A 22,772-nucleotide genomic window follows, 5' to 3' on the forward strand; every position below is an offset into this window, starting at 1 on the left:
TCTTGGGGGTGGCCTCAGGAGGGCGCTCACCCTGGCTGTCGGGGTCGTCGATTGTTGCAGCTTGGAAAGCACACTCGAGGGAGCACACCGCGTCTCTTTCCTCGCACGGGACTGTGATGATTCTGCTGCTTCCCATCATCTTGAGGACATTGTAGCCGTGATGGGTCACCGCCATGAACTTGGCTAGGGCTGGATACCCGAGGATGGCGTTGTATGGTAGGTGGATGTAGGCGACGTCGAAGTCAATGAGTTCGATGCGGTAGTTGTTGCGTTCTCCGAAGGTAACGGGGAGGCGAACCTGCCTGATCGGGGTAGTAGAATAGTCGGTCACTCCTGAGAAAGGCTTGGTAGGTTGAAGCTGGTCATATGGCACTTGGAGGTTGTCGAACGTGTCGACGGACAGGACATTGAGCCCTGCGCCGCCGTCGATGAGGGTCTTGGTGACTTGCACATTGCTGATCACTGGTGAATAGAGCATTGGGAGGACGCCTGCAGTAGCCGCGCACTTGAGTTGATCTGTCGAACTAAACGTGATGGGGCACCTGGACCATCTGAGCGGGCGTGTGGCCTCGAGCTTGGGGAGAACTGCATTCACTTCACGGGCAACTGTTTGAAGATACGCTGCGAGGCTGGGGCTTGAGCTCCGCCCAAGATGCAGGCGATAGCGCGTGGCTCCTGGAAGCCTCTAGCCCCCTCGTCTTGATGGTGGTTGTCATTCCTTCTAGGTGGTGGCGGTAGTGGAGGAAGGCCAGCGTTGCCTTGAGGACAAGCCTCACGAGGCTGGTCCCTCCAGGCACCCTCGCGAGGCTAATCCTACCAGTGGTCCTCATGAGGCAGGTCGTGCCACTCCTGGCGTGGGCCACGATCGTCCCAGTGTCCGCCACCATGTCCTCCACCTCGGCCGTAGCCCCGGTCGCTGCGCTCGGGGAGTCGACCGAAGCATCCTTCTCGAATGGCTCTGAGCTCTTGACAGTCGCCGGTGTTGTGGGTGTGCAGGTTGTGGAAGGCGCAGAATGGTCGACTGCCCTTGGATGACTCGGGCTGGTCTCTGCCGCGCTTGGTGTCCGGCTCTGCTGCGAGCACGACAGCTCCCTTGCGCTTCATGTCCTTAGCCTTGGCTTTCTTCTCCTCCGGGTCCGCAGCAGGGAGCTCGAGGAGGGAGAGGCGCCCCACCTTAGCTCTTGCACACTTGGTCGCGATGTTGAACAGCTCCAAGGTCGTGCACAACTCCTCATGGATGGTGAGCTCCTCCTTCATCTTGACGTCCCAGACGCTGTCGGAGAATGCTAAGATGATGGCCTCGTCGGTCACCTTGGGGATTTTGATGTGCGCGTTGTTGAAGCGCTGGATGTAACTCTGCAAGGTCTGTCCTGGTTGCTGCTTGATGTGGCACAGGTCGATGAGAGAGAAAAAGATCTCACTGGGATCAGAGCCACTCCATCCTTAGCCCCAGACAGTTTGCCAAGCACAAGAGCACCTCTCCTCAGGAGGCTCTTCTTCCCTTGTAACTGTTCATCATCAGCCCAAGAGGCAATCCACCACACCACACTGGAGTAGGGTATTAAACCACAACGGTGGCCCAAACTAGTATAAATCTTGTGACTCTCGTTCTTTGAGTTCGTCGAGCTAGGCTGTGAGATCTTGTGGAGTGTGCGAGCTAGAGAGGGGGAGAGATCTTTGTGCGCACCGCAGTTTTCGAACCTCAACGGTTTGCCGGAACCCGAAATCCGACAACGGTCTCCAGCTCGGCCTCCTGCGACCGGCAGCGGTCCTGGGAAGCCCCGGCATCCTTCAGCACCACCTCACGGGCGGCCACAGCTTGGGCGACGGCCTCCTTGTCCTTCTCGGAGTCCACGACAGCCTGGCTTAGCACCGCCCGGACAGACATGTTGGAGTGAAGCCAGCCAGAGACTAGCTCCAGGCGCCCGGCACCAGGCGACTGCGGTGCCTTGAAGATCTTCTCGCATCAGTGTCATCGCAGAAAGAGCGCGCTCTAGGATGTCAGGAGAGGTGGAACAACCAGGAGACAACAATGCGGCAGAAGGAGGAGGCGACATCGACACCATGGCTCGGGAGGCCAGAAGCTCCTGAGCCTCGGGGGCCCTAGCGCCCGAGCCGGACGTTGGCACCTCCGAAGCCAGCGGGGCCACGGGGGCTGACCCCTCCCGATGAAGCTCCACCAAGCCTCGCGAGGATGATCGGGCAGGAGAAGCGCGAGCACCGTCACTGCCCTTATCCATGGAGAGGGGTACGACCGCAGGAGGCGACCTGGGCTCGAGCAGCACCACCTCGTTCTCATTTCTCTTCTTCGCCGCGGGCCCCGGCCTAATTGCACAGTGGAGAAGCATCAAGGGCGAGCAGCAGAAGCAAGAACAAGGCGGGGCAAGAACACTTACTGGTCCACCGCGGCGTAGTCCCTCAGCTTCTTAAGCTTGAAGCCGGAGAGCCTTGCAGCTAGAGGCGCAGGTGTGCGAGCTCCAGGAGCAAAAGCAGGGGCAGCATACACACCAAGAGCAGCCCCAGGTGGTGTCAGGGCAGGAGCATCATCCTGGGAGATCAATGCCGACCTGCCCCTCGTCGGGACCGTGGGCGGCTCCTCTCTCTCTGGGAGGGCGCCATCCTCGTCATCATCATCACGAAAAGCGTGGAGGATGTTGGCCTTGCGCAAGGGGGAGGTCTCCCCCATCCCTCAAGGGTCGCCTTGGAGTCGCGCTCCTCGCCCTCTTCCTCTTCCCCCTCCCCACGGGAATTGCCAGAAGACACGTCCACCATCGCCATCGCCATCGGGACCACAGGGGGCACCGGCAGCACCAGGCCGCGCTGGTCAAAGGTGGGCATGGCGGCCACGACCTGCGCCCCGTCCTTCCGAAGGAACAAGGGAATGTGGGCATTCGGCGGATACTCCTGGTCGTCCCCGACCAAGAGGCGGAGAGCCACAGCTAGCTCCTCTCCAGAGAAGGCCTCCGGGCTCAAGTGAAGCCTGTCTTCTTCGTCCCCGAGCATCCACAAGGGGCGCGAGCTCGCCTGGAGAGGAGCCACCCGTAGCACTAGGAATTCCCTCAGGAGCATGGCCCCTGTCAGCTTCGCCGCCTTTGCATTGCCCGGCTTCAAGTCGGCGTTCATCTTCTCCAGCACCAACTTCGCCCGGTCATGAGTAACCTTCACGCGGGACCACCCCTCGTCAGACTGGGGCATCTCCGTCGGCAGCTTCAACTGCGGGTGGACACACTTGGCATCCATCATGACCCACTTGCTCCTGAAGCCATCGGCCTTCTTTCCGGCCTTCGAGATCGTGTTATCCTTGCCGGCTGCAATGAAGTTGGCGCACCCTGTGGTGTGGCCGTCGTTGATTCGGAGGAAGAAGTGGTGCAGCAGTGCCACAGACGGCATCACCCCGACACACGCCTCATAGTAGAAGGCAAGGATTGACAAGATAAGAATAGAGTTGGGAACTGATATTCAAGAGAAAAGGATTCTAGTAAGATTCATAGAATTAGAAGAACTTTCTCTCTTGGACGAGATGATAAAAGGGAGAAGGGGGGAACCAGGCCCGCGACGATGCTGCTCATGAAGAAGGGGTAGAAGGAGCTCTTCGAAGCCTCCGGCACAGCGGAGCCAGCCCAGAGCTCGTTCTTCCCCTTCTCGTTGTTTTCCCCTGCCGCCAGTAGGCACATGGACGAAAGGTTCTTCTCCGAGACATTGGGCGCGTCCAGAGCCGGCTCATACCAAGCAGGCGGCGAGCCTTGGGTTTTCGAGGCGCCAATGGTTGGAAGCTTGGAAGGGGATTGGAGCAGATCTGGAGATTTCAGAAGAAAGGAGCGAGAGAGGGGATCTACGGAAAGACGAAGGAAAGCAATGAAGGTAAGCGTTGCCCACACCGGCCTTTTTGTCAGACGGGCAGTTGCGGAGGAAGCATTGGGAAGTGGAGACGCCCACGTCCAATCAGTCGTCACGCGCCAACCGTGGCCGCAGGCTGTTGGGGCCCGTAGCTCTCCGCACTTGCCCTTTCGCTTCGCCTTGAAGCCAAGTCCGAGCGCGCCTTGGACCCAGGGGCTACTCTCAGTGTTCTGGGAACGGGGGTGCCCAGACTTGCCTGCCTGCGGCCCATGGCATGGCTCCGCCAGCGGCCCCGTACAGCCCATCTTCACCAGCAAACACTCAAGAGCCTCGCGAGGGGCCAAGCCTTGCGAGGCGGACGACGCAAGACCTCCTCAGGGGCGGCCTCACCAGGCTGGCTCGCGAGGGGTGGAGAGATCAAGGCAAGGGACACCTCACGTGGTTTCTGTGAAGCAAGCAGTGACGACTGGAGCCAGGCGGGCACCAGCGCACGTAGTGTCCTTGTTTCCTCTTTGGTGCTAAAGGGGCAAACGCAGGCGAGGAGTCCCGAGGCATCAGGCAAAGTTTTCCATATCGGTGCAACAAGACCAATACCAGTAGGACGCAGGTCACCGTGGAGCCCAAGACGGCGTCACCACCAGAGACTTTGGCAGGCGAAGACTACTTTTGTGAGGATAACTTGTACTAGCTGTCTCCCTTCAAATTTGGCCATTGTGGGATCCCTTCCCGCTCAATATTTGGGAAGAGGACCAGGGCCTCTATAAATAGGAATAACTACCACCATAGCAGGGACGGATCATCCAGGTTATCGCCAACCACACAAGTTCACCAAGCACAAGAACACCTCTCCTCAGGAGGCTGTTCTTCCCTTGTAACCGTTCATCCTCAGCCCAAGAGGCAATCCACCACACCACACTGGAGTAGGATATTACACCACAACGGTGGCCCGAACCAGTATAAATCTTGTGTCTCTTGTTATTTGGGTCCGTAGAGCTAGGCCATGAGATCATCGAGCTAGAGAGGGGGAGAGATCTTTGTGCGCACCCCAGTGTTCGAACCTCAAGGGTTTTGCCGGAACCCGAGATCCGACAGCTATGTCTTCAACTGCTGATGTGGAGACTAACCCCTCTTCTGAGGATACCACTACTATTCCTGATGAGAATGCAAGGTTGAAGACATTGCTTGAAACAGGGATCTACAAAAGCCTCAAAGGGCATCAGACACTGTGTGATGTCCTCAAGAAACAGATTCTAAACCGAAACCCTTGGAAAGAGGGTGTTGGGTTCAAGAGGACAATGAATGTTGATGGTTCCTACTGGAAGCCTTAGTAGTACCCCAAAACCACATGGGTTGCTACAAAGGGACCTTCAGTGGATCCATCTACCTTATCTGGCTTCACTTGTGCTAACCCTATTATCATTGATGAATCCTTTGATGGAAACTATAAATTGTTTACGAATCAGAATGGTGAAGTGTTTTCAGGTATATTGGTACTAATTGCAGGAATGGACCGCCTTTGAAGAAGATCTGGGTGCCAAAGAGTTGTCTTGGAAATCTTCAGGTGAATGTCATCATGACACCACCTGGGAGGAAGAAAAACCCCAGACCAAAGGCTTCATATGGTTCAAAGGCTTCATACAGATAGAGGACTCACCAGAGTCACCCTAACGCCAATGTTTTGCAGGGAAACCATACTCAGACTTATGAATATGAGTGTGTTTCATCAAACCACTATGTTCATAAGACCAAGAACTATTCTGCGTATTCTTATTAGTATTATTCTCCTCCTGAAAGGCTATTTGCTAGGGCCCCAAAGCCAAAGTTCTCAGATGCTGCACTTAGACTCATTGCTTCTAAGCCACCCCTGAAGATGTGGGTGGTTAAGAAGAATTAACTCCCTTTTGCAGGGAAAGGTCTCCAGTCAAAAGTCAAAGTCAACTGATGCTTATGTTGGGGACCTAAAACATCTTGTGGGGCACAAGATAAAATGCCCAAATGGTCCTATTATGTATTTTGTTACTGGATTTCTTGACAATCATCCTATCTGCCTAACCAGGACCTGAACTTTGATAATATGCTTGTTCGTCAAATGTTTATGCTTCACATTTCCCTTTGTGAAGCTGATCCCCCTAACTGTACTGTAGGGTATGATACCAAAGGCTTCTAAATGGATTATGGACAGTGGATGCACTAACCACATGACTGGTGATCAAAGTCTTCTCATGGACTCAACCTTACATCCATATGACAAGAGTCACATCACATTTGCTGACACTGGTAAAAGAAAGGTATTGGGTCTAGGTAGAGTTGCAATCTCAAGGGATCAGCACATGGATAAAGTGATGCTTGTTGAATCCCTTGGTTTCAGCTTAATATCCATCTCAATGCTTTGTGATCTGAATATGGTAGTGATATTTGGAAAATACCATTGCCTTGTGCTTATGGAATCTGACAAATCTCTAGTCTTTGAAAGGTACCGAAAAGATGATCTGTACATGGTAGATTTCTCAGCAGGACCACAGTTGGCCGTATGTCTTCTGGCAAAAGCTTCAGAGTGCTGGCTCTGGCATCGGAGGCTAGAGCATGCTGGCATGAGGAACTTATACACTCTCGCGAAGAAGAAGCATGTTGTAGGCACCGGGGGTGTCAAGTTCAAGAAAGATCATCTGTGTGGTGCCTGCAAAGCTGGAAAGATGACTAGGGCCAACTATCCCTTGAATACAATCATGACTACATCACGTCCCTTCGAGCTGCTTCACATGGACTTATTCGGCCCTACTCACTACTCTACTCTAACTACCACTGCTTGCCTCTATGGTCTTGTCATTGTTGATGATTACTCGAGATATACATGGGTGCATATAATCCTCTACAAGAATGAAGTGCAGGATGTCTTCAGGCGATTCGCCAATTGTGTCGTGACGAACTATGTCATCAAGATCAAGCACATCAGAAGTGATAATGGCATAGAGTTCAAGAACACCGGCATCGACACTTATCTTGGTACATTGGGCATCATTCATGAGTTCTCAGCTCCATACACACCTCAGCAGAGTGGCATCATGGAGCGCAAGAACAAAACCCTCATTGAGATGGCTCGGACAATGCTTGATGAGTACAAGACTCCAAGAAAATTCTGTCCTAAAGCCATTGATAATGCATGCCACGTAACCAACCGTGTTTATCTTCACAAGCTTCTAAGGAAGACATCATATGAGCTACTAACTGGTAAGAAGCCAAACGTCAGTTACTTAAGAGTATTTGCTGCTAGGTGCTGGATCAAGGATCCACATCGCACTTCCAAATTTGCCTCGAAAGCACATGAAGGTTTTATGCTTTGTTACGGAAAGGATTCGCACTCCTACAGAGTCTTCAAACTCTTTCACTATAAAGTAGTTGAAACTGTGGATGTGCAGTTCGATGAAACTAACGGCTCACAAAGAGAGCACCTGCCAAATGTGCTAGATGAAGTCTCACCAAGTAAACCCATCAAGCTTATGGGTACTGGAGAAATCATACCTTTAGAGGCTCAGGCTGAAGAAGAACTCATCATTTCTGCACCTAATCAACCCGAAGACAATGCTCAACCTGAAGTCAATGCCGACAATGAAGACTAAATGAAGTGCAGATTGAAGATAATTGATAGCATCAGCACCTGGTCCGCTCACTCGTTCAAGAGCAACATAGCTAGCAAATTTCTGTGGGCACTTTGCATTTGTCTCTATATCTAAACCCAAGAAAGTTGCTGAAGCCTTCATGGAACCTGAGTGGATTAAAGAGATGCAAGAAGAGCTTCAATAGTTATAGCTGAACAATGTGTGGGAATTAGTTAAGCGTCCCGACCCTCGTAAGCATAACATCATCGGCAGCAAATGATCTATCGCAACAAATAAGATCAGCACGGTCAAGTTGTAAGAAACAAGACTCGTCTCGTTGCTCAAGGTTACACTCAAGTAGAAGGAATTGACTTCGATGAAACCTTTGCTCCAGTGGCTAGGCTTGAAGCCATTCGCATACTGCTAGCCTATGCCAACTATCACAACATCCTCCTATACCAAATGGATGTGAAGAGTGCTTTTATGAATGGCAAGATTGAAGAAGTCTATGTTGCACAACCACCTGGCCTTGAAGACCCAAAACATCCTTACATGGTATACGAGCTCAACAAGGCACTATATGGCCTCAAACAAGCCCCTCGCGCTTGGTATGACGCACTCAAAGACTTTCTGAAGAGTAAAGGCTTCAAACATGGTTCACTGGATCCTACACTTTTCACGAAGACATATGATAGAGAACTGTTCATGTGCCAAATCTATGGGGATGACATTATCTTTGGTTGCACCAACAAGAGATAAAGAGATGAGTTTGGACACATGATGTAAGAGCAATATCGGATGTCCATGATGGGTGAGCTGAAATTCTTCCTAGGTCTTCAAATTCGTCAGCAGAGCAACGCCATCTTCATATCACAAGAGAAATACCTCAAAGATTTCCTGAAGAAGTTTGGAATGCAAGACTGCAAAGGATACATGACGCCAATGCTAACCAAAAGTCATCTGGGCCCCGACGACAATGGTAAAGAGTTTGATCAAAAGGTATACCACTCCATGATTGGTTATTTACTCTATTTATGTGCATCTAGGCCAGATATAATGGTAAGCGTTTGCATGTGTGCCCGATTTCAAGCAGCACCAAAGGAGTCGCATCACTTAGCTGTGAAGTGAATTCTTCGGTATTTGGCTTACACCCCAACACTAGGATTATGGTATCCAAAGGGCTCAGAGTTTGATCTAGTTGGATTGTCAGATGCTGATTATGCTGGTGACAAGGTTGATCGCAAGTCCACATCAGGAACATGTCACTTTCTTGGACCATATCTTGTCCGTTGGTCTTCAAAGAAGCAGAACTGTGTATCTCTCTCCACTTCAGAATCTGAATACATTGTTGCTGGATCTTGCTGCGCTCAGCTTCTGTGGATGAATCAAACTCTCAAGGACTATGGCATCCACCTGAAGCATGTGCCACTCGACTGCGACAATGAAAGCACCATCAAGATTGCCAATAACCCAGTTCAACACTCGAAGACAAAGCACATTCAGATCTGTCATCATTTTCTTAGAAATCATGTCAAGAAGGAAGATATTGATATCATTCACGTCAACATTGAAGAGCAATTGGCAGATATCTTCACAAAGTCCTTAGATGAGAAAAGGTTTTGCAAGTTGCGGTGTGAGCTAAATATCTTAGAATCCTCAAATGTCCTTTAATTGGACACTCATCCTAACGCTTATGCATGTTGAGGACTTAGATGTGCAACACACAAAGTAACGTATATCTTCAATCAATGAAGACATACACTCTAAGTGTGAATACAATAATGCGGAATTTGACTTCGGTGCGCCATGATAATTGTGCGCTGTGTCTGGGTCTAATACTTCCTATACGGTGGGTAATGTCACCACCAAAATCCTTTTGAAGTGTTTCATGTGGCATCATAATCGCATAGTCTTCGCATTTAGTTTGTCTTCAACATTGATTTGACTTCAAGGTTTATATAGGGCTGGACTATTCTGTTCCCCGTAACTGATTAATATTCTATTACCCCCGCCCTATATAGGCGCGACACGCCGACCACCATAGAATCCCCCTGACCCAGCCCGAACCGAACCCAAACCGCCTTCTTTCGCCGGAGGCAGCCATCGTGGGCGAGCGAGCGACGACGGCAGCCGGAGCGAGGGAGCCAGCGACGCTGTGACTGGCCGGCGACAGATCCGCCGCCGTCTCCTGCCTCTGTCCGTCGCTGGATTCATCGACGGGGCCGTGATCCGCCGTCTCCTGCCTCTTTCCGTCGCGGATCCATCGGCGGGGCCGTGACCCGCCGTTTCCTGGCTCCCTCCGTCGCTGGATCCAATGACGGGGTCGTGATCCGCCATCTCCTTCCTCCCTCCGTCGCCAGATCCAACGACAGGGCCGTGATCCGCCGCCTCCTGCCTCCATCCATTACCGGGGATCCTTCTCCGGGGCAGTGATCCCCGCAAGACGCTGCCTCCCCAGACCTCTTCGCCAGATGTCCACCACAAGCAGGAGCTGCATCAATGGTGCCGCCTCCCAAGAACATGCCAGTACGCCGACCATGAGAGGAAGAAGAAGAAGAAGAAGTCAGTCAACTGGAGGTAATGTCTGCTTCCCACATTTGTGTCAGTACATCAGTTCATCAGTCCTGCTATGAAGAAGAACCTGATAGTACATTGCAAATGCCTGATCAGTTCATTACACCCCTACCACTTGATGCACAATTTGGATGTCGAGGTTACTGTCAGTACCTCTAATATGATAGCTTCAGTTCAAAACCAAAAACCATAAACTTATGCATCAGTCCAAAGAGCTACTGGGCTTTATATAAGGTTCAGCTGCCACTGCAAGTTGTATGATGTTATTTCTAATAGTGCATGCCGTCTAGTTGTGTCAGTTCGAACTAGTGAAAGAATGTTGTTGAAACAAAATATACACATGTTACACAGTAAATTCAATGATACATAAACTAGGAGTACTTCTAGTGTACTTGCATAAGGTATAGATGAACAAAAGAGAAGACATGCATCAGTTTTTTATATATGCATATCCATGCATCTCTGAAGTTCAATGTTCAGTTTACAAGTAGTGCTAAAAAACAGTACATCAGTGTTGAGCATGTACGGTTCTACTATTCGAGTGAAAACGAAACCAGATACAAAATAGAGAACAACAGTTTAAATAACAACCAGCATTGCAAGTTCAACTTGTACAATGCCTTCAGTGCATGACATGTTATCCATAGCATGTATACGAGAAAAATGCAGAAAAGATTAATCCCAAAACTGTTGAATGTCATTGCAGAAGCGAGCAAGGCGGCACACGCAGTGAGCGTTTGATGATCCAAGCAGACATGGGGCACCACCTGGTTGGGTAACACCAGAAATACCACCTGGATACTTCAACAATACAGGCAGACTTCAAGATACACCGGAATCATCAGAAGCACGGACAAGTTCTTCTATGCAGCAAACACCAATATCTGGGAATACAAGCTTTTTCACTCGTGGGTTGCAACAAGGCCAACAATATCCCCAACAACATATGTTTTCCTTCCCTAGCGCATGCAGAAAGCCAAGGACATGAAGTCGTGGATGGGTTGCAACAAGCCTTCCACCAATCGCTCCGTCAACATCAATCATCCGTGCTGCAAAAGCGGTTGCAACGGGAAGACCAGGCCAAAGAGATAGAAATTTTGGCAGCTCTAGCAGGTTCCAAAGTAAAAGATATGAGCCATATAGACAGGAGCAACCTCACAACGAATCTGAGGGGAGACGGTCGTACAATGAGAGACGGAGATCTTCGTCAACATTGCTCCCTCCAAGAGATGCATTGTTGCATGTGCCAAGGGTGACATCACCCGCGCCCATACACCAGGGTGAACAGCAAACACCGGAGGCAGCACAGAGCTATACACATGTAAGTATCCATATAGAAAAAAAACATACAAGAACAGTCCATACCATGGTACTGTGACCACCCCATCTAACATTTTCATAACTGCGTTTTTGTTTGCTCACTGTTGCGTGCAGCCACCTAACATTGAAGCTTATGTTCTGCCAAGGCTAGAGATGCACTTTGAAACTTTTGAAGAAGCAAAGAACTTCTACAACGTCTATGCGAAGCACACGGGTTTTGCTGTCAGGGAAGGCTCCAAGTTTAAGACCAGAGCCTACCTTTATTGCACGTGCTATGGAGTCTATCTATCGAAGGTGTCTGAAGCAAATAGACAGCGGAACAAAACGACATCCAGGACTAACTGCGGGGCTAAAATGAGGCTGAAGATTGAAAAGGATGGAACATTTGTCGTAAAAGAGATAGTATGGGAGCACAACCACAGGCTACATCTCACTCCGCAAATGCTTGTCTTCTTGCACTCCCACAAAAACATTGACAAAACAATCTTGCAGTACATCAAGTACCTGCAGTTCAAAGGCATTGAACACGCGCAAATCATGAGCATACTGGGCGGTGATGACCCTGGTAGCTACTTCCTCGAAATGAATGCCAAAGACCTGATTAACCTGTAAGTACAAACTTGTTCTCCTCCCATAACCGCCTATGTATTTTTTCCTTTTTCAGTACAAACATGTTATGCAACGCATGACCTGACACCAGTTCAACATGCATTTTTGAATGAACTTTTAATATCCAGGAAAGGAAAGAATTCAAGGATGGATGATGTGGATGATGTCCTAAAGACTGTCAACTTCTTTAGGGAGATGAAAGCTATAAACAGGGAATTCTTCTGTGACATGCAACTCAATGAGTCCGACAGAGTTAAGAACATATTCTGGGCCAATGCAAGCTGCCGAGGGGCCTATCAGGACTTCGGTGACTGCGTAACATTTGACACCACATATAAGACCAACTAGTACCATATACCACTTGGGGTGTTTGTCGGTACTAACAACCACTTACAGACTACATTCTTTGGTTTCCCCATGATAAGAGATGAGGATGCAGAATCATTCAGATGGCTGTTCAAGACGTTTTTAAGGTGCATGAGAGGGGAAGGCTCCTACATGCATCCTCACAGGTACAACCGCTAAAACCACCCCCAACCACCACCACCACTCCCTTCCCCCCAAAAAATAAAAGGAAAATAACACGATAAAAAATGTTGTGTGAGTTCTATTTGTATATATGCACCACCATATGCTAACCACTCCACATCTCTTTTCTCATTACCAAACCAGTGCCCGGCAATGGCTTTGGCGATACCAAAAGTTTTCAAGAACACAGTACACAAGTTGTGCCGCTGGCACATTATGAAGAAGTACAGGGAACACCTCGCATACATGTACTACCTACACGAAGACTTTAAGGATGAATTCACATCAATCCTCAACTGGCCCCTCATGCCAACTGAGTTTGAGGATGCTTGGAAAGGACTCATGGATTGGTCCATCCTCCATGATGATGCCACGATGGTGGCCATGCGGAACGAGCGTGAGAAATGGATATCGGCCTACTTTAAAGAAATTTTCTGTGCCAAAATGACATCCACACAGCGAAGTGAGAGCATGAACTATGTGCTCAAGAAGAACTTTGTAAGTGAGAGACAAAACCTACACCGCTTTGTCAGCCAGGTAAACTCCTGCGTCAAAACCAGGAGGCAGACAGAGAACCAAGAGACAATGGGTAACAGGGTATAGCTCTATCACCTGTCGTGAGACAAAAAAACATGCTTACTAAATTAAAACTTTATTAGTTAGACAAGTTTTTGCCGCGAGAAAACTAACAATTTGGTCATCATTCTTGCATGTGCAGAAGGAACAAAAAACACTGACCTTCTATGGGTTTGACACCTAGATGGCAAAGGTTTACTCGCGAGCTGTGTACAGCGAGATCAGAAAAAGGCTAAAACTGAGCACACTCTTCACGACGACGGAGACAAAAGAGCCCACAAAGTACCTCGTGCGCTACAACAACCCACAAAAACTGTCTGCATGGTCTCAGCACGCATTCCAGGTGGTTGCAGACCCCGTGGGAGAAACATATGAGTGTGAGTGCAGGCTATGGGACCACATAGGTGAGGACTACAAAAAAATATGTTACATATTGTACTATTTTATTTGCAAAGTTTTTGTTCGAATGAAATGACAAAAAATATGCACCTCTTCCAAAAACAATACAGGTCTTTTCTGCGTGCATGTCCTGTGCATGATGCAAACAATTAAGGCTGCCAGCGTTCCAGAGAAATACATCCTTAAGAGATACACCAAACGCCCGAACATCCAGCCAACATTCGACAGAAATGACTTGAGGACAGTAGCATCAAACAAGGCATCCAAATACTACATTCACTACTGATGCTCAACATGAGGGTGCACAGAAAAAGTTTGAGAAGCCAAGAGCAAATGGCGAGGTCGTGGGTCGTCATGGAGAAACATGAACAAGAACTCGACGCCATGCATTCTTCTGAAAATGGAGATGTGAAGGACAATGAAGCCATTGAGAAGGATATTGCTACCATGTTATCCGAGATGAATCATCTGGGAGCTGTTGACCCGTTCGACAATGAGGAAGAGGAGCAGCAACAACCAGAGCTTGCCCATGTGCACACTCAAGAGCAACAACAAGCTCACATGCGAGATCATGAGCTTGATTGTGCTGTAGGCGAACGACATGACAACAGCACATCCTACCAGCAGCAGCAGGAAAGAGTGACTAAACCACCCATATTCTCAAACACAAAGGGGAGGAAGAGCAAGACGCAAGCAGCGAAAGCAGCAGCCAAAAAGCCACCACGCCCCATCAAGCATGTGGAATTTGGCCCGGACGGCAAACCTCTCGGGATAAGGGCATGCGGATTCTGCAACATCGTGAGCAACCATAACTACCACACATGCCCACTCCGCACAGATGGCACTGCCAACAAGCACAAGCAGATTGGAGCCACCCAGGTTTCTACCAATGGAGACAACGCACGTAACAGCTACACTTGCCTCAAGTGTGGGGGAACTGACGGGCATAATGCCCGCACGTGCAAAGTGGGCAAGAAGGTCATTGGCGCCGAACAAACACAGGACAGGGTGCAGAGTTCTAAAAAATCAAATGAAGACAGTGAAGAAGAAGAGTTTGACGAGAATGATGACTAATCATACAAAGACAATGAAGATGACAGTGTCGGGGACGAGGAAGCTGAAACTGATGATGAAGCTCCCAAGGCTCAACCAGGAAAGGGCGCGGGCAAGGCACAACATTCGGGGCCAGTTAGGAGAAGCTCAAGGCTGAACAACTGAACGATACATAGTGGTCTCGGTTGCCTCGCCACACAATGAGGAAATAATTCAGAAAAACTATCGTTACCAAAACTTATTTAGCTTTATCATCGATTTCTCGATCAGTTCTATAGTTAAGATATAATTTGTGATTTGTGCCCGCTGGACCAGTGACATTATTATGTAAACCATTTGATAATCCTTTTAAATGCAGTCACAAATACATTTGAAAAAACTTATCTGGATTTATCTGATGCAAACGCTACTGTCGACCAGTAACTCAGCAGCAAAAATATGTCAAGGAAAATTTAAACTCCTATAGTACATCAGTATTGATAGTTCTCAGTCGTCAGTACAAAGAAAGAGTACACATTAGTACTGATATAATTTGTGATTTGTGCCTGCTGGAGCAGTCTCATTATTATGTAAAACATTTGATAATCCTTTTGAATGCAGTCACAAATACATTTGTACTGACGAAAAACACTACTGTCGACCAGTCATCAGTACAAAAGCAGAGTAAAACAAACACACCCGTGACCACCTCAAAAAAACATCGTTTTGAAAAAAACAAAGCTATGTCTGCTTCTGCCAGTCCCAATTCAGAAAGACCTTCAGTACTTAAAAATAATTACCTCAAACAAAAATACGAATATAATACATTCTGTACTAATGAAAATCTAATTTATCTATAAAAAATACTCAGAGATTATCTTGATATAAACAATCCTTTAAAAAATACAAAAATTGTTTTAAAAACATTAGCATCACACATAGTCTCATTGGTATTTGGTAAGTTCAATTACACTTCAGTCACCAGTCCAAGTACCACAGTAGAGGAGTACAGACCTCCATCGTCACCAACCCTAACATGTGCAAGTGGGATAAGCAGCCAATAAGTACAGCTTGATAAGACAATTCAGTGCGACAGTAAAATGCCACCATCACCACCCTTGAGACGTGCAAGTGGGATTTAGCAGGTCATAAGTACAGCTTGATAAGACTAGTCAATCAAGCAGTAAAACCCATTGGACTTGGACGGTTACTTCTTCCAGGCCACCACCCACGCCACCCATTGAGCGGTTACCACACGGGACTGCAAACGGCGACCCCACGCCACTACACGCACTACACGCATGCCCCCTACGAACCGCCTCCCACGAATCCCCATCGATGCACTTCAAAAAACCTCCATTATCTTCCATGTCCCCATCATCCCCACTAACAACCATTGCCCTTCCATCTCCAATGCACACAAACCACAAACTTCTCTCTCACAAGCCCACAGCCGCCGGAGGAGGGCAATGGCGGAGGAACTGTCCACCAAGCGTCATCAAGACGAGTCGTCCGACAAGAGCAGCAATCTCGTCAACGTTCACGTCCCCGGCGAGAAGCACGAGTACACCAAAACCCTCAGAGAGGTTGAGCTCCACAGCAAGGAGACGTTGGAGATCGTCTGCACTAGAGAACCAGACAAGGTCGACGAGATGATCTCCAGGCTCTGGAGGAAGGCTGGCGGCAAGATTCGTAAGATCATCGGTGTTGGTGTGCACTACACCAGAGAAGATGAACCTCCCCAGATGGCAACAGTCCTACAGTTGTGCGTCGATGAGTTATGCTTAGTGTACCACATCGTAGCGGGCACAAAATGGTGAGCCACCCTACTCATTTGCCCTGTTTGGTTCATCTGTTTTATTAGTACTGTATCCTGAAAATTTCATCAAACTTGTTTCCCAACTAGATGTACTAGTGTGGTTTGTGAAAACTGGATGCACTGCTGCATTTTCTCAAGTAGATACACTATAAATGTATTTTTGAACCTGATGCACCGGATTACTATTCGGAAAATCTTGCGGAAGATTAATTTCTGAAGTTGATCGACTTGTCTAGTTTCTGAACTTGATACAATAGTGTAGTTTATGTACTCGATGTATTAAATAGATGTTTCTGAACTTGATGTAGTGAAGTATTTTCTAAATTTGATCTAATGTTATTTTCAAAAGAAAATAAACTAAGAACTTGGTGAAGCATTGTTTATGTGTTATCCTATTCAACAAAAGTAAACTAAACTAGTGCCAAAGCAGAACATACAACATTGACTGAAACCATGTATAATCCAAAAAGATGAATAACATGATGTACTTAATTTAATTTCAGAACTTTGTTTTCTAGTTTTTGAAGTTCACTCATCCATTATTTATGCTACATAAACATCTACTTCATAGATTCACCTCTTGTAAAACAAAACAAAAATGAATAATTCAAACATCAAAGTAATGCTAAATTTCAAAAATGTCTCTCCCCTTGCAGGCCCAAGCGCCTAAACGAGTTGCTGCAGCATAAGACGTTGTTCACATTTGCCGGTTTCAACATTGAAAGCGACAAAGAGAAGCTGAAGTTGTCTGGTTTGGAGATCAACCCCGACAAGTTCACCGACATTCAGTGCAAGTGGAGAGTTCCATACACCGGAAAAGAGTACGACTCCGTGACTGATGTTGCAGCCAGCGTCATCCACCCATTCTACAAAGGCATGAACAAGAACATCAACACGCAGGAAGACTACAAACTATGGGGGACCAGCCCACTGCCAGACAACCTCATCGAGTACGCAGGAGTAGATCCATACGCCACGTACAAGGCATGGAGCATGATTGACTACATCGCAAATGGTTCGGAATTTGCAAAAGAGCGGGAGGCTGCGAAATTCTACGACCACCCCTATTGCCCCTTTTAGGGATGAAGATACATCAGAGCCTGCCTTCATTTTACTTTCACTTGTGCTTGCCTTTTATCTTGTTGTTTCAAATTAGTAGATTGCTCTTGTTGGGTTGAACCAGTTTGATTATGTCGTGCTTGTCATGGTTGAACTAGTTTATTTATGTCATCAAGTACAATGTTCTACTTATCTCATTATATAAGTTTGGTAGCTTCGTATGTTGTTAATCCATCATTTCAAATTCAAAAGTAGCTTCTGAATAGAACTTTGTGGCTGCTCTAAAGTACTAGTTATGATGCAACTAATCACGTAACGTTGTTCCATGTCTAGTTTCGATTCAGTATTGTATAGAAAACATAACGTTGAGAACAATCAGCACAATTTGAGTTGCTTAACAACGCTTCAAAAGTTGAAGCAAAAATTCTTAGTACTTCATGTAGTGTTCTCATTCATATGTAGCTACTAGATAATTAACAAGCACTACAAACGGTAAAGGTTAAGAAGCATCAGCACACACTTATGTTGGTCGCATGCAGATTAAGAATCACAGTACTAGTACACTTGATCGGACAGTACATACTTACTACAATAAAAAGTACATAGAAGCATCAATCCGTAAGCGCTACTACGAATGGACTATCAGTACAACTTAGTCTACACGCAAGTACATCTTACAATTACACTTACACAAAACTGACAAGAACTAGAACAAAAAGTTTCAGTCCAAGTTACTGCTGGAGTCAAGTACTAGATTCAAACAAACAAAAAACGAAAAAACTGACCGCCCAAGGTCAGGCGCAAGCCCTGACGTTGCTAGATACTTAAACTCGAGCCCATAGGCGAATCCCTAGTAATCCGCACAACGCAGGGCCCTCCCATCAGGGCCCACAGGTCAAGAGAGAGAGAGAGCGAGCGCCGTGTGTAAGTGCTCAGGTAACTATTCAGAGGAGTTCGACCAGTGAGCCTTGGCTGCGCTTATAAACAGGTTCGGAGCCCCCTCGACTAGCGAGGTGGGACTAAACCCAGAGTGCATGCGCACGCCCCACCGCATAGCTGCACGGACGAGCTATCTGGGCCAGAAAATGGCCCAATAGCCTGCATCATTTACAAACACCACACCAAATAAACCCAGTTAAACAAACCAGAGGATGACGCAAAGAAATATAAACTACAAGAAAAATGTTTGAAACTAAAAATATATAAATTCAAATACTAGTTCATAGGAAATAACTTTGAATACGAAAAATAAAAATAAAAATAATTTAGCTCTGCACCACGGATGATAAAAAAGGAAGAAAATATGATACAAAAAAATAAACCTCTAAAAAAGAAGAGAACTTAGTAGCCTATTTGTTAAATGTACATAATTTTAAAAACTGAATTAAATATTACTTTCAAGTTCAACTACTAAAATGCAAAAAGTTCAAACATATAATGTTTGTCAATTATGCTAAATTTCTTATTACATAAAATCTAACAAGTTCAACTACTAAAATGCAAAAAGTTCAAACATATAATGTTTGTCAATTATGCTAAATTTCTTATTTACATAAAATCTGACAAGTTCAACTACTAAAATGCAAAAAGTTCAAAATAGAATTTATTTGTCAATTATGCTAAATTTCTTATTTATATAAAATCCCACAAGTTCAACTACTAAAATAAAAGAAGTTCAAATAGAATTTATTTGTCAATTTTGCTAAATTTCTAATTTATATAAAATCTATACACACCTCAACGAACGATCTAGTCGTAAAATAATCTCAATCCCACAAACCACCGAAAAAAATAAAAAAACTCAGTTCAAACATACATATGAGATCAGTACTAAAAAAGCAGGATCAGTCAGGCCACTCACACCACTACGACACCAAATTTGAAAAGCACACGCTGTATGAAATTACATTTCAGTTCACACAGCATAAACCATAAGTGCACTAAAATGAGAATACAAAAACTATAAAGGCCTAACTTAGGTAAGTACAGATGAAAATAAAATAAGTACCAGTTTTGAGCAACAACTCCCAGGGCACTAACAAATGTCTTCAGATAAACTAGTCTATAAGACTTCAGCGGAAAAAGAAATACTTAACATCCTCAGGGAAAAACATCACAAAGCATACGTCACCTAAACAGTCCAAAATGCCGTCATCAACACCCTGAGACGTGCAAGTGGGATTTAGCAGGTCATAAGTACAGCTTGACAAGACAAGTCAGTGCAGCAGTAAAACCATTTGAATTGGACGGTTGCTTCTTCCAGGCCACCACCCGCGCCACCCACTGAGCGGTTGCCACAAGGGACTGCAAACGGGCACCCCCACGACCACCACACCCACGCCCCTGACGAACCGCCTCCTACACATCCCCGTTGATGCACTGCAAAATACCTCATCGTCTTCCATCTCTGCCTCATTCCCAGAAACCACCATTGCCGCTTCAATCTCCACTGCACACAAACCACAAACTTCTCTCTCCCAAGCCCACAGTCGCCACAGGAAGGCGATGGCGGAGGAACCATCCGCCAAGCGCCATCATGGCGAGCCGTCGGACAAGAGCAGCAACCTCGTTGACGTTCACGTCCCCGGCGAGAAGCACGAGTACACGAGAACCCTCACAGGGGTTGAGATCCACGGCAAAGAGACGCCGGAGATCATCTGCACCAACGAACCAGACAAGGCCGACGAGGTGATGAGCAGGCTCAGGACGAAGGGCGGTGGCTTGTATCTGAGCTTCATCGGAGTTGATGTGGAGTTCACCAGCGATGAGGAACCTCCATAGATGGCGGCAGTACTGCAGTTGTGCGTCGAGGAACTCTGCTTGGTTTACCACATCGCAGCAGCCACAAAATGGTAACCCATACTACTGTTCATTCATCTGTTGTACAAGTACTACTCACTAAAAACTTCATTAAACTAGTTTCCCAACTAGATGAACTACTATACTTTGTGAAGTGTATGCACGAGTACATGTTTCTCAACTTACATGCAATTCTGAAACTGTGAAGTGGATTGTTTCACCAGATTAGCATCTGAAAAAAATGTTTATAGAATTCTGAACTTGATGCACCAAATTAATTTCTAAACTTGATGTGCTAGCATAGATTCTGATCTTGATGCACTAGTATATGAAATGATGCACCAAATTAATTTCTGAACTTGATGTGCTAGCATAGATTCTGATCTTGATGCACTAGTATATTTTATAGAATTGATGTATTAAAATATGTTTGGTGAAGTGGTATAGGTCCATATCTTGATGCACATGTTTCTCAAATTAATTTCTAAACTTGATATAGAATTGATGCACAAAGATGTATCAAGCACTGGTATAGGTCTTTTATTCAACGAAAAAGAAAACTAAACTTGAATCAAGCAGCACATATATCATTGAATCTGTTAAAAATGATTCTTGAATTTGGAGAAGCATTTGGTGAAGCACCGAAGATAGCAAAAAAAGAAAAATAACATGGTGTAGTTGAATTTAATTTCAGGACTTTGTGTACTAGTTTCTGGACAACATTCATCCATGACTTATACTATATAAGCATCTACCTCATGGATTATCACTTTCATAACCAAAAAATAGAAGAATTAAATCTTCAAAAAAGAACACTAACCTTCAATGTGTGTCTCCCCCCTTGCAGGCCCAAATGCCTCAAACAGTTCCTGCGGGAGGAGAAATTGTACACATTTTGTCGGTTTCAGCATTGGAGGTGACAAGCGGATGCTGAACAAGTCTGGTTTGGAGATCAACCCCAACAACTTCATCGACATGCAGCGCAAGTGGAAAGATCCACACACCAGCAAATACTTCGACTCCTTGGCCGATGTTGCAGGCGGCGTCATCCACGAATCCTACAAAGGCATGAAGAAGAAGATGGACAAGGGAGAAGACCAACTGTGGGGGACCAGCCAGCTGCCAGACAACCTCATCACGTACGCAGAAATAGATGCGTACGCCACGTACAAGTCATGGAAGACAATCGACAACATCGTGACAGGTTGGGATATTTCAAAAGAGCAGGAGGCTGACCCCTACTGCCACTTCAACTGCGCGGGATGAAGATGCATGAAAGTCTGCATTCGTGTTGCTCGCACTTCTGCCTGTCCTTAATATTGTTGTTTCATATTTATAGTTTGCTTCCGTTATGTTGAACCAGCTACCTTATGTTATGTCTGTCAGGGTTTGAACAAGTTTGCCTTTGTCTATCATGTACATCATTTGCTTATGTCAGTCAACAAGTTTTGTTAGCTTCCTATTTTTGTTCATCCATCATTTGAAGTTGAAGTAGGTTGAAGCTGAAACTAGTCATGCAGAAACAAAAATCATACATGGATATTTTCACAAAAGAAAACAAAAACTATGGCAGACTAACTAAGGAAAACAGCAAAATAGTAGAATTGGACGCTCAGTACAGCTTAGACATTTACGGTAGTACTATCACACTAAGAAATCAGTTTTTAGTTTCAGAAGAACACTAAAAAGACTAAGTTTCAGCCGAGGAGTACTAACAGCATCGTGCTAATAGTAGTTAGAAATTTACTGAGTACTGCAACATGAAAAGCAAAGAACAATCAGTACATATTTCCAAGCCACTAGCATGCTAGGACTGAGAGTTCTGGTACACTTGAACAAACGGTAGATTCATTCTACAAAATATAAAAAGGGACGGGAAGCTCCAGTTCACATTCCATAAAACATTGACACACTCAAGAATAACACTAATAGTACAACTGAAATATCAGTACAACTTAGTCTGTAAGGCAAGTACTATGATCATACAAAACATTGCCTTGAGAAGAACCACAGCCTAGAAAATAGCCCCCCCCCCTCGGAGACATATTTAAATGTAGCTAATTTAAACCAGTATTTAAATTTTACTATGAAGTTCAACTACTACAATTCAAGAAGTTCAAACAAAAATTTGGCTCTCAAATCTTGCTAAATTTCTTATACTTGAATAAAATCTGGCTAGAGATGACGTAGCAACTTGGTCGTAAATAATTTCAATCACAAAAAAAACTTCAGTTCTAATACATTATATGAAATCAGTTCTACATAACAAGGAAGCGTCACTCCACTCACGCTAGATCCACAAGTGCCATCGTAACACCAAATTTTAAAAGCCTTACGCTGAACAACATTACAATTCAGTACTAACATAACTACACTATAAGTACAAGAAAAGAGGGTACAGAAACTATAAAGGTCCAACCTAGGTTGGGACAGATGAAAATAAATGATAAATCTCACTTTTCCAGCAACAACTCGTAATGAACTTGGGAAAACGTGTTTTTAGTTCAAGTAGTTTACAAGACTTCAGTACAAAAAATAGAACTTAACCAGAAAGAATTCCCAATGAAACATACACAAGTGATATATCACACAACTATCAAAAATCAAAGACATCCAAACACTAC

The 22,772-nt window shown here is 45.9% G+C and overlaps 4 protein-coding genes across 4 annotated transcripts; all 4 read left to right on the top strand.

The window, feature by feature from the left end:
* The first annotated feature begins 3,672 nt into the window (after positions 1-3,672).
* Positions 3,673-12,461, top strand: LOC147981046 (protein FAR-RED IMPAIRED RESPONSE 1-like). The gene is made up of 4 exons (XM_087515847.1): positions 3,673-3,861; positions 11,442-11,935; positions 12,065-12,251; positions 12,333-12,461. The coding sequence occupies exons 1-4, from the start codon at positions 3,673-3,675 to the stop codon at positions 12,459-12,461; spliced, it is 999 nt and encodes a 332-aa protein (XP_087371973.1).
* Positions 12,462-12,617: 156 nt separating this feature from the next.
* On the top strand, positions 12,618-13,067 carry LOC147981047 (protein FAR1-RELATED SEQUENCE 5-like). The gene has a single exon (XM_087515848.1). The coding sequence runs from the start codon at positions 12,618-12,620 to the stop codon at positions 13,065-13,067; it is 450 nt and encodes a 149-aa protein (XP_087371974.1).
* Positions 13,068-15,940: 2,873 nt separating this feature from the next.
* On the top strand, positions 15,941-17,370 carry LOC147981048 (uncharacterized). Its single transcript, XM_087515849.1, has 2 exons — positions 15,941-16,287; positions 16,947-17,370. The coding sequence occupies exons 1-2, from the start codon at positions 15,941-15,943 to the stop codon at positions 17,368-17,370; spliced, it is 771 nt and encodes a 256-aa protein (XP_087371975.1).
* A 3,705-nt stretch (positions 17,371-21,075) lies between these two features.
* On the top strand, positions 21,076-21,414 carry LOC147981049 (uncharacterized). Its single transcript, XM_087515850.1, has one exon. The coding sequence runs from the start codon at positions 21,076-21,078 to the stop codon at positions 21,412-21,414; it is 339 nt and encodes a 112-aa protein (XP_087371976.1).
* Positions 21,415-22,772: the final 1,358 nt, after the last annotated feature.

Source organism: Triticum urartu, chromosome 3A (assembly GCF_056163025.1).
Source record: "Triticum urartu cultivar PI428250 chromosome 3A, HENAU_Tu73, whole genome shotgun sequence".
Lineage (NCBI taxonomy): Eukaryota > Viridiplantae > Streptophyta > Magnoliopsida > Poales > Poaceae > Triticum > Triticum urartu.